This window comes from Puma concolor, chromosome C2 (assembly GCF_028749965.1).
Source record: "Puma concolor isolate L17-30 chromosome C2, mPumCon1.1.hap2, whole genome shotgun sequence".
NCBI lineage: Eukaryota > Metazoa > Chordata > Mammalia > Carnivora > Felidae > Puma > Puma concolor.
In genome coordinates, this window is record NC_141675.1 from 75,568,309 (window position 1) to 75,581,104 (window position 12,796).

Below are 12,796 nucleotides of genomic sequence, written 5' to 3' on the forward strand. Positions count from 1 at the left end.
GGGAAAGCTCTGTGGCAGTTTGAAGTCTCCAGGAAGTCTAGCCTAGTCCAGGGTCACCTGCACCTTGAAGAAGAGCAAGCCATTCATTCATATGTTTGTTGAGTTCTGGGTGAGGCACTGAGACTCTAGTGGTAACAAGCCATGATTTTCAGTCTAATGGAGAACTCAGATTGTTAAATAAATTATACCCGTAATTCAATTATTACAACTGTGATAAGTTCTTGGCAGAAGAGCATGAAGTGTTATACTGACCAGAACTGGAGACTCTGAATTCTCCTGTAAACTAAATGGAAAAGGAAAAGGATCAGCATGTGACATGAGGAGAGAGTAGAGTTAGCTGAATTTGGGAAACTGGTAAAGATCTGGTTTGGACAACTCTGAGGGATCATGAAACTTTAAGAAGTATGTTTATCTAAACCCCTTCATGTGACTCACAGGATCCCACTCTGCTCTGAATTCATCTGACCAGAAACCACGCCTCCTACCTCTCCCTGCATGGCTTGCTTTGTTCTAACCACGTGTGCCATGTTTTTCTGTTTTTAATTCATTCATCACATATTACTGAGGACCTTCCAAATGCCAAACACTGTCATGTTAGGGGTTTGGTGGTAAAGCAGCTAAAATCCCTGCCCTCATGAAGCTTACATGTTAATAGAACACACAGGCAATAAACAATGAGATATGTAGATTATATAATACCTTAATTGGTGATGAGTGCTATAGAGAAAGATCAAATCGGGAGAGAAGGGCAGGGAGTGCTGGTAAGGAGTTATTTTAAGTAGGATGGTGAGAGAAGGACTCACTGAGAAGGTGCTATCCAAGTGGTGCCAAAGCGTTAGCATAGCAAGACAGAGACCACTGTCCTTGCAAGGCCTGTTTGTAAGGTTAGGCCTTGGGTGCCATCTAGGAATGTCAGGAGGGTTCCTGCCATCCCCTGATAAGAATGGCTCACTGTGCCATTTGTACAAACAATATGCTTTACACTAAATCCCTGCTTTCTTTCTGGGAGTAGAGAATTCTGGTATACGCCAGGCAGAAGATACCTATGTGACCGGCCCCCAATAAAAACTGGGCACTGAGCCCCGAATGAGCTTCCCTGATAGACAACATTTCACAATAGTGTCACAATCCTTTGCTGGGGGGATCATCTGATGGGACTCCACTGGAAAAGGAATCTTGGAAGCTTGTATCTGATTCCCAACAGACTTTGCCCCATGCACTTTTCCCATGTTGATTTTGCTTGGTATCTTTTCACAGTAATAATCATAACCACGAGTACAATTATGTGCTGAGTCCTATGAGTCCTCCTAGCAAATCTTCAAGTCTGAGTGTGGCCCTGGGAACCCCTGACACAGAAAAGTCAAGGCCTGAGGTGAGGAACAACCCATGCTGTACTTGATAGGGACATGTTTGACATATTCAGGCAGCAGGAGGAGGCCACCTGGAACAGAGGAAGCAAACAGGAAAGGAGTAGGAGACATAATCAGAAGAAAGAGGGAGACTGGATTGGGGAGGGCCCTGATGCCACTGTGAGCACTTCAGCTTTTACTCATTATGATGTGGGAAGCACTGGAGGGTTCTGAAGAGAGGATCTCATTCATATTTTTATTTTTTATTTATTTTTTTTTAATTTTTTTTTCAACGTTTATTTATTTTTGGGACAGAGAGAGACAGAGCATGAACGGGGGAGGGGCAGAGAGAGAGGGAGACACAGAATCGGAAACAGGCTCCAGGCTCTGAGCCATCAGCCCAGAGCCTGACGCGGGGCTCAAACTCACGGACCGCAAGATCGTGACCTGGCTGAAGTCGGACGCTTAACCGACTGCGCCACCCAGGCGCCTCTCATTCATATTTTTAAAAGGATGGCTCCTGCTGTAGTGTTGAGAACAGCAGAGAAGAGGCAAAGCAGCGAGGCCAGCTGGTGTCTCCTGCAGTAATCCAGGTAGGAGGGATGGTTTAAACAAGGCTGGCAACCAAACTAGCCCCTGTCTCAGGGTCCTTCCCTTGGATGCTTCTCCCAGGTTGGCTCACCTCCTCACAGGACCTTCCCTGATTACTGTATCTAAGTCACTCCCGGCAACACACCCACCCAGGCCCTCTCTCTCACTTCGTTTTCATTTTTTTTTTAACAGCACTTGACCTCTACCTGAAAGTATCTACTTTATTTACTTTAACATATGATTCTCTCATACTCCACCCACCACTACCAATACGTAAGTTCCATGAAAACACTTAGAAGCACCTCATAAATATTTGATCAATAAAATGTTATTAGCCAGTGAACTAGAAGATATAGTGATATACTTGGCTGGAATTGTGTGAAAAAACATTGACCCGTGAGTCAACACAGATGACTTCCATGCTTCCAAAGGTGTCCAGGAGCTGAGAGGCCATGTGCACCCTCATGACTACGTTAAGCATTCCAGTAAGATGCATTTGCCCTAGTTTAACTTTTTATAGTAACACAAGGAGTTATGATGACTCCAGGTGATGACCCTGCCCCTCTCTCAACTTACAGTGGTTTATGGTTTCAACAATCTCAAAAACACTGCCCCTTTCCTGGGCCAGTCATTCACCAAACTCTGCAGAGCCCATATCCTTCTTAGCAACTTCGTCGAATTCTGAGCCCTTCTCCAGGGCAAGAACTGTATGTTCTTGCCTTCCTGCTTTCTGACCAGGACAGCTGGTCTCTTTGCTTTCCTTCAGGCTCTCCTTCAAATCATGCTCCATAATTCTGATGAAACAGCAACTCCATTATAGCATCTCATCATGTCTACATCACTGCCACACCTCAAAACCTTCCCTGGATCCCCACAGTCTTCATAAGAAAAGTTCAAACTTCTGAGCAATGCAGAGGGCCTTTCATTACCTGGTCATGCCTGTGTCTCTCCCTCCTCCATCTCCTCACCCCCAACTGTAACCCAACTAATGACCTGTTCATAGTTCTCCAAATATTCAGGCAGCTTTGGGCCTCCATGCCTTCTCTGCTTGCTCCCTCTGCCTAGAAAGCCCCATCCTTCCCTCACCACTACCCCGCACCCCCCCAACTCACCTCCTGATACACCTACACTCCTCTGGAGCTAACTGTACATCACCCATCAGAGTTCACCTTCTCCACAAAGCTTTCTCTAACTCCACCATTTAATTTTGATGCCTCTCCTCTGTGCTCCCATAACACTCTGCGCCTTTCTTGATCAGAGCACATACTTCACTATATTGTGATCACTGATGTATTGCCTGGGCTAATGCTGCAGACCCTTGTGAGCATGAACCAGCTCTTATTTAGCCTAAAACGTGCCATGGGGAACATATTAGGTACTTAGGAATAAATGATTTTTGTACAAAACAAAACTGAGTAATGATATGGGAATAAAGTGACACAAATCAAGCAGTAGCTATTTAAAAGAACTCAGGTTTAAATACCCAGTGCATTTGGTCTGTCCAGCAAAGGCCAGATGGTCACCACTGCATAGAAAAGGTCAGAATGCTAACTCCTCAGGCAGTGATTTTTAACTGTTTTGCTCACTGTAGTGTCCTCATAACTTAGAACAGCACTTGGTATATAGTAGTAGAAGATCAACAAATATTTGCAAAATGAATGAAGAATGAATGAGACACTCTTACTAGAACTGCTCAGCCACTGCAGGTTGAACATAGGAAACATTCCGTAGCACAGTTTGCCCCACTACCTCTGTGATGTTAATGAAAATAGCTAATATTCATGGAGACCTTACTATAGGCCAGGCACTATTCTGAATGCTTAAGTTGACTGTTTCTTTTACTCCTTACCACAGACCCTTTGACATAGGCCCTGTTTAACAAAAGGGAAGTAGAGGCACAAATGGTCCAAAGTGACCCAGGTAGGAAAGAGAAGAGCCAGGTTTCAAACTCAGGCAGTCTGGCTCCAGAATCTAGTTCTGACCAACACACACACAGAAAAATGGCTGCATTTGTTCTGCCTAGGCTTAGAGACCTCATTTGGCTGATCAAATTCTGATTTTCATTGGGTTTATCAACCTGTCTGATTCCAGTCAAATATAGAAACGTGAAAACTTTGCAAGGAAGTCTGTTGTCTTTTTTTTTTAAAGGCCAGCTGCCAAATTTATTACGAATAGCACAAATTTGGGGTGCCTGGGTAGCTAAGTCGGTTAAGACTCAGACTTCGGCTCAGGTCATGATCTCCTCACTTGTGAGTTCCAGCCCCACATTGGGCTCTGTGCTGACGGCTCAGAGCCTGGAGCCTGCTTCAGATTCTGTGTCTCTGTCTCTCTCTGCCCCTTCCCTGCTCACACTCTGCCTCTCTCCCTCTCTCTCTCTCTCAAAAATAAACATTTTAAAAATTAAAAAAAAAAGGGGCGCCTGGGTGACGCAGTCAGTTAGGCGTCCGACTTCAGCCAGGTCACGATCTCGCGGTCCCTGAGTTCGAGCCCCGCGTCAGGCTCTGGGCTGATGGCTCAGAGCCTGGAGCCTGTTTCCGATTCTGTGTCTCCCTCTCTCTCTGCCCCTCCCCTGTTCATGCTCTGTCTCTCTCTGTCCCAAAAATAAATAAAAGTTGAAAAAAAAAATTAAAAAAAAAAAAAGAATAGCACAAGTTTTCTGGGCCTAGGAAACTTCGCCACAAGAAATTTCCCAAGTGCTTTGTAGTGATCAGAGCCTGCCCTTTGCTTGGCATGCAGCATCTCACCCTTCAGAACTGTTCTTAAAACACCGAGATGTTGGAAGAGAGGTGTGAGTAGGAGGTCCAGATGGGTCTTGGGAAAAGATCCGTACATATAACTCAGGAGCCACACTGGATGGCTAGAAGATCACTGTACTGGAATGAATGGGTAATAATAATAGCTTCCAGGTTCTGATCATCTACTATGCTCCAGGCACTCAATCCTTATGAAATCTCTACCTCATTTCATCTTCACAGGGAACAGGAATGATTATTAACAGTTTATAAGATGAGGGGATGTGTTCAGAAAGACTAAGAAACTTGACTAAGGGCACACAACTGGTGGTTGTTAGAGCAAAGATTTTAATCCACTCCTGTCTGGCTCCAACGCCTGTGTCTTGTCGCCTCCTAGCCCTCTTGGCCTCCTTGCATGTGCTATAAATGATGGCTGCACAGCCATGACTGTTAAATCCTTCAGGTGCCTTCAAAGAACTTTGCTGTAACCCACCCCACACACACACACAAATTGCAGCTTTTTAGTCTATACACCTTCTGCTGAGGAAAATCCGGTGAAAACCCACCAAAGTAAAAGAAATAATGAGAAAGAAATGGCTGAAATCTGGTGTTCTGAACACACGCCAGCTTGCCATCTTTGAGATGCCAAGAATTCCAGAATGCTAGATGGTCAAGTTGCAGCATGTAATTCAGAAACCCTTATTGTAATAACAGCTTATTTTTCCCCATATTCTACTGCTATAACAGATGAAAGTGTCTACTGTGAAAGAAAATGATGAGAAAGGGTGATGCTCTGTGTCAAGGAACCCAGAATGAACCCACAGATAATGGCCTTGGAATGGAATATACATATGGAGAAGTGGGCCAGATGAAACAAGAAAGGCAGAAAGTTAATGGCTGTTCAAACTGAGCGTACACATGGGAGTTCATTGTACTAGTTGATCTACTTTTGTGTGTGTTTGAAAATTTCCACTAAAAAAAAAAAGCCATGCCCCTCCAGCTAGATTTATATCCCTAGAAGGTTACTGATCTGGGTTCCAAGCCTTCTTGAACACGTACTGTAACTGCTGGCCCCTGGATGTGTGGGGAGAGGTCAAGGCTGAAATCAGATTGGTTCCCCTGTCCTGTCCTTGTCTGCTCCCTGATGACCCATCACCAAGTGCCCCGACATGCCTTACAGCCAAAACCCTAGAGTAAATTCTACTTTTAAAGAAGTAAGAGTAGGGGCTGAAACCACCACTGTTTCTCAGAATTATAAACGAGTGCCAAACTGTCAAACCAGACAAAGGTAAAAGAATGGGTTCAGTAAGCACGTGGCAGGAGTCTGGTCAGTGAGTTGGCTCAGAGGTTACCCATGAGGATGATATCACTGTACAGAATAAGGAAGTTGGCAACAACCCAGATATTAGTGAGTGGCTATGCCAGGAGGGAAGGTGACCCCTGAGTACTGAGTGAAGGATAAACCCAAGCAGGTTTTGGTAGACTAGCCAGACATCACCTTGTTCCTTTAACACTTTGCAGGACAAATGGAAAGGCTATCCAAGCCTTTATCATCTGAAGAAACACTGCCTCTTAGAAGTCTGAGGGAAGACAGTTAAAAAGGTCCTGGTTATGATAGGATAGCTTTTTTGGTTCATCTAAAGGCAGAGAAATAGGTCTACTATATCCCTTGGAAAATAAGTTAAAATCTGGATAAGTAAGGCACAGGATGGGTAAAACGAATGTGCCTGGGCTCTGCAGGTCATCTGCAGTGGGTTAGTCTACCTGGTTCAGATCCTTTGCCCATGAAAGATGAATCATGGGTTCACAGAGCATTCCTGTGTCCCATGACCATAGGTTTCTCCCCTAGCTCTAATCAGCGGCCTCTAAAGTATGTACCAAAGATTGCAAGTCCAAGGAGGTAGGCAGAAGAGAGAAAGTGGTTGCAGTCATGCAGATCCAGCCAACCCAGCAGTGATTTAAAGCCCAACCCAGACTATCCTCCAATGGATTCCACTGAAATAAAACCCAATCCTCATCATCATCACTCTCACCTTGTTCCTTTATGGCTCACTAAGTTCCAGACACATTCCTTGAACTCATCAGCCTAATTCTTGCCTCAAAAGCTTCATACTTGAGACTTCTCTGCCTTGTATGCTATTCCCCAAATCTTTGCAAGGCTATGCAGAGCTCAGTTCAAAGGACACTTTCTCAGAGAGACCTTTCCTGACTACCTGGGCTAAAGTAGCACCCCCAGTCACTTATATCCTGTTATTTTCTTCATACCATTTGTCATTATCTGACATTAGTATTTGATTACTTTTTACTTGTTTCTCTCTCTCTCTCTCTCTCTCTCTCTCTCTCTCTCTCTCTCTCTCCAGCAGAATGTAAATTCAGTGAGAGCAGGGTCTTAACTGCCTGGTTTGCCACCATATCCATGGAACCTAGGATAAGGAATACCTGGTAATGAATGAACTCCTTCAGGTCAGTAGCTACTTTCATTCATATATATGCTATGACCATATTTTTCAAACCCAAAATATAAGGACTGAGCTTGGTGAGGCTTTTTTCCCCCTAATATATGAATGTATATAAGTGAAAATACATAGTAAAATAATGAGTTCTCTTGAAAAGAACTGAAATTACATAAAATTGGGACTGTCTTGGGGAATCTGAGATAGTCATTACATACACAAAATTCAATGTTTCCACTGTTTGACAAATGTTTCTGATCACTCATGCCTACAGCACTAAAATGTTTAGCTTCAAATGATCACTGATAACAGAAGGAGTACTCACAGGGATGGATGAGATTCCTGAGTGAGAGTCTGGGTATACAGGTGGGTCCATGTATTCACATATGTGCAGAAGCACCCCCAGCTCAGAATCCACAACTGATAGCTCTTAGGGTCAGAGTGAACTTGGTTTGTATTTGTTACTTCTCCTTTGGCAGGAGGGGTATGTCTCTAACTATAATGTGCATGTCAATCACCTAGGAATCTTATTAAAATGCAGATTCTGATTCTGAGGTGGGGGGGCGTGCCTTATATTCCATATTTCTAACAAGTTCTCACTCAGGTGACATCTATGCACTGGCCAGAGGACCACACTTTTTGAAGCAAATCTCTAATATTACAAAATTACCATCTGGAAAACATGCATATAGATTAGCTCAGAAAGGAAGTGCTAATCATCAAGGACATAGTCCCCAAGAGACAAAAATATAGAGAATCTAATTTAAGAATAGCAGAAAAGAACTTCTCTGGAAAGAGAGGACTCGGCTTTCTTAATTTGTAATAACCCAAATTTGTAAGGACTTGAAATAGAATCATTCCTACCTGCTGACTTGTGTGCAGATCTGGGAAACTATCTAATGCTGGTATGAGAATTGTGAAACACATATTCTTTTACAAGTTTGATATTGACAACTTTTGGGGCATTTGAAAGGAGAAAGCTTTGCCAGCTCTGTGTAGCAGCAGAACTGATGTGGAGCAATTTCCTCCTTCTCACCATTCTGCTTGTTATAAAACTAGTTGGTTTTTTTTTTTCTGGTTTCCCCTTTTCAAGTTTCCCCTCCTTACCACCAACTCCCACCCCTACATCCTGCCAGTAGATAATGTGCCCACTATGACCTTTCCTCCCGTTGCTTCTGTACCAGCAGGCAAGTCTACTGGAACCCTCCCCCTACCTGGCAGTGTGGTGACTGGAAAGGCAGGATTTGGGCATTCCTGTGTCCTTCAGCGACCTTCCAACAATCATGAGTGGACATGATCTGTCACTGTCCCCAGCAATTTCCTTCCCAGTCCATAAAAACAGCAAAAAACAAACCTGGCCTTTTCCTTCCAGTTTTTTGTGTTCCTTAAGAAGTTGTTCCACACGTATCACACTGTCTCCGATGTCTGTAAACTCTGCTTGCTCTGCCAACAAATTGTCCAGGGCACGCTTAACCTATAAGACACATTAGAACATCCAGAAATAAGCCATGAGCACCTCTCTGGAGGTATAGGTTTGTATACTCTAAGAAAACTTGAAAATCCAAACAGGATTCAGGACTTTTATGTATCTACATATACATTTTTTTTTAAGTTCATTAACTTTTAGATTAAGCTTGGGGCAGGGGTGGAAAGGGGAGTTTGGTGTTGAGATACATGTAGATGAAATAGTAAAACCACCTTTACAGGTTATCAATCAAAAAGAAAGATAAACCTCGGGGTGCCTGGGTGACTCAGTTAGTTAAATGTCTGACTCTTGGTTTCGGCTCAAGTCATAATCTCGTGGTTTGTGGATTTGAGCTCCTCATTGGGCTCCATGCTGACAGTCCAGAGCCTTCTTGGGATTCTCTCTTCCTCTCTCTGCCCCTCCTCCCTTCTCTCAGCCCCTCCCCCTGCTTGCTTGTGTTCTCTAAATAAATAAATAAACAAACAAACAAATAAACATTTTTTAAAAGGAAGATAAACCATACACAAAATGTCATGTATGTCAACAGGAAAATGGGATTCTAGAACATTGCTACCCCACTGAAAAAGGAAGAAGAGAATGATCAATGAGGAAGCAAGAATATAAGGAGGGGGCTGGGTTAGTGAGGACACTCAATATCCATAGTCCAAGGGGGAAGAGAGAACCAAAAGTCACTGAACAATGAAAGGAAGTTCTATTACACAAGAAAATAACACCTCATGAAAATTGTGCTCAAAGTGTTGTAGTTGTAGGCATTGACTAAGCTTCAAGTGATGCTCGGACCAAAACTGATTAAAGGCTTTTTCTGTCTCATCCAATTGAAGTAATAACCTGTCAAGAAAGAATGAGAAAGTGACATTGTGGTTAGTGTTCATTTCCACATGAGTCCATGTAGGCTTATGTAGGTAGCCCCTCTGTTTCCAGTCAGTGATATTAATTGTGGGAATCTCCTTATTATACATATGTCTGTCATCTATGACTTTTTCATGATTCATCTGGCTCCCACATTTTCCATTTTTCAATCAGGGATACCCTCAGAACGAAGCAGAAACTTCACTTCAGATGCAGCTGCTGTGCTTTCAAATGTGTCCCTAGGTAACCTTACCTATGTGCCTTTCGTTTTCTACTGGTGAGACGATAGGTGTGTAAAGTACAGCACCCAATGAACGGTTATTTAGAAATAAAGATAAATAAACACTACCATCTCCCTTGAAATCCTGGGATGAAAGTTATAGCACAAAGCGTGGCGGGGGGAGGGGGGGGCAGGACAGCATTCTTACAAAAAGATCTCTGTAGATGGATACCATGTTTTTGCCTTTGTTGTCTCAAATATTATTCTTTCCTGACTCCAGCAAGATCCAGTAGTAACTGTACCAATCTGGTTTTGGTTATTTCTGATTATTGAGTTCTACATATCCTCTCCTCTCTCACTCACCTTTCCATGGTTGCTACATTCTCTAGCTGATTGGGATTGAGTTTTCTGGTGGGACTTTTGGTTGCTGGTTCTTGAATGCATGACAGCAGTGTGGCCCCTTGCTTTCCAAGTAATTTCAGCTCATCCTAGAGAAAGGAAAATATAGTTTGTCTTAGAAGAAACTAACAAAAGCAAATTCTTGGTAGATTTGAGGTGAAGAGAATGGCAGATCAGGTATATCTTTCATTTAGGAAATTAAATGCTAAAGAAGTTGAGCTGCAGCTTTTAAAAATTAATTAACTTATTTATTTTTGTTTTTTCAATTTTAATTCCAGGGTAGTTAACATAAAGTGTTATATTAGTTTCAAGTGTACAATATAGTGATTCAAGAGTTCTATACATTACTCAGTGCTCATCATGGTAAGGGTACTCTTAATCCTCTTTACCTATTTCTCCCATCCCCCTACCTACCTCCCCTCTGGTAATCATCTGTTTGTTCTCTACAGTTAAGAGTCAGCTTTTTGCAGCACTCTCAACAATAGCCAAATTATGGAAAGAGCCTAAATGTCCATCAACTGATGAATGGATAAAGAAATTGTGGTTTATATACACAATGGAGTACTACGTGGCAATGAGAAAGAATGAAATATGGCCCTTTGTAGCAACATGGATGCAACTGGAAAGTGTGATGCTAAGTGAAATAAGCCATACAGAGAAAGACAGATACCATATGGTTTCACTCTTATGTGGATCCTGAGAAACTTAACAGAAACCCATGGGGGAGGGGAAGGAAAAAAAAAAGAGGCTAGAGTGGAAGAGAGCCAAAGCATAAGAGACTCTTAAAAACTGAGAACAAACTGAGGGTTGATGGGGGGTGGGAGGGAGAGGAGGGTGGTGATGGGTACTGAGGAGGGCACCTTTTGGGATGAGCACTGGGTGTTGTATGGAAACCAATTTGACAATAAACTTCATATACTGAAAAAAAAAAGAGTCAGCTTTTTGGTTTGTCTCTTTTTTTTGTTTTGTTTCTTAAATTCCACACATAAATGAAAGCATATGGCATTTGTCTTTCTCTGACTGATTTATTTCTCTTGGCATCACACCCTCTAGATCTATCCATGTTATTGCAAAATGGCAAGATTTCATTCCTTTTTATGGCTGAGTAGTATTCTATTGTGTGTGTGTGTGTGTGTGTGTGTGTGTGTGTGTGTGTGTGTGTGTGTATCACATCTTCTTTATCCATTCATCTATCCATCCATGGACACTGGGGCTGTTTCCTTAATTTGACTTTGTAAACTATGCTGGAATAAACATAGGGGTGCATTTATCTTTTTGAATTAGTATTTTTGTTATCTTTGGGTAAATACACAGTAGTGGTATTATTGGATCATATGGTTATTAACTTATTTTTAACAGGTAATACATATACATGATACAAAATCCAAAATATACGGAAGGGTATATACTGGAAAAAATAAGTCTTTTGTCCTCTGCTCATCCACTTTTCCTCTCCAAAGCAACAACTCTTAAATTTTGTGGGTATCTCAGGCTGCTGTTGTATGTTTAAAGTAAAAGTAATAAACCAATAATTTTAATTAATACTATTTATTTATATTAATTAATTAATAATTTTAAATTTATTAACAAATTAACAAAATCTGGTTCTAATCCAAGGCAGAGACCAGAAACAAGAAAATGACAGATACTGAATAAGCTAGACACTGCCATGAAATAATAATGTAATAATTGATAGAAAAGCAGGAAAAAAAACCTCATCTGGTATTGTCAATAGACTCCTGCTTCTTCTTCTACCTGTCCCCAAAGTGTGGCCTTGCTCAACTACTGAAGTTTGGTGTAGATAGGCAGCAACTTCGGGTTGATATGGAAAGAGTCATACTTCCAAGGCAACTCTATTCTGCTCCTTTTACATGGGACTTTGGGCTTTGTAATTGGAGAGGATGTCAGGTTATCTCCTGCCAAATACAACAGCTCTAATCCTCTAATCACACAGCACAAGTCATTTCTGTCAATACCCTGAGTGCTAACCACAAAATAAGCCAAAGGGACAGAGCCGGGCAGAGAACTTTGCTTCTAGGAGTTGGGTGCTTGGTGCATGGTTCACACAGGATGCTGGTTACTGTGCCCTGAGCAATAAAATAGGCCCATAGTTACAAAAACATATCCTGTATGCACATGAACCCTGAATCTCTCCTCCAGGCCTAGCCACCTCCAGCCTTCACATAGTATGGAGCTCGTTCCCTGTGGGTGGAGTTTTATACTTCTCCACCCTATTCACACACAAGTACTGGCTTGCTCACCCTCATGCCTTTGCTCCTGGTCTCCAATATCACTGTATTATTCATCCCCTTGCAGGCTTCTGCTATCGAAGCCTCAAACTTGTCCCTGGATTTGGCTGATGATACATTTGACTTTTCTGATCTGGCCCAAGTTCTTTGGACACCCCTGTGGCTCTGTCCACTCCAGGTAAGGCCCCAAGTCACTCTCTCGGCTGGTACTCCTGCATGGGAACTAGACACATCCCTTCTTTTCCACTCTCAGGTATCAGCCCTCATTTCTTCTTATTTCACCAATGCTCATTAAATATTTGTAGGTTGGATGAATTAATAATAGTCTAAAAGAAATTAGGTTGCAAATGAATAAGGACAAATAGGATATGATAGGGGAAGGGGGGGCGGGAAGCACTCATTAGCAAATGCTCTTACCTTTCACTCTTCCTACCTTCTAAAAAGAGTCTTGGCTTTTCTCAGTTTCTT

At 42.4% G+C, this 12,796-nt stretch overlaps 1 protein-coding gene across 4 annotated transcripts in view; it reads right to left on the reverse strand.

Moving 5' to 3' along the window:
* The window catches only part of MCF2L2 (MCF.2 cell line derived transforming sequence-like 2), a 267,461-nt gene that overhangs the window by 131,009 nt on the left and 123,656 nt on the right, over positions 1-12,796 (reverse strand). For 3 of the 4 annotated variants that reach the window (XM_086674819.1, XM_086674818.1, XM_086674821.1), the window contains 3 exons: positions 10,044-10,168; positions 9,325-9,439; positions 8,480-8,599 (listed from right to left, as the gene is read on the reverse strand). In XM_086674819.1, the coding sequence (XP_086530945.1) occupies positions 8,480-8,599; positions 9,325-9,439; positions 10,044-10,168 (360 nt within the window). The remainder of the gene's footprint in view (positions 1-8,479; positions 8,600-9,324; positions 9,440-10,043; positions 10,169-12,796) is intronic. The other variant, XM_086674820.1, reaches the window with a different exon arrangement.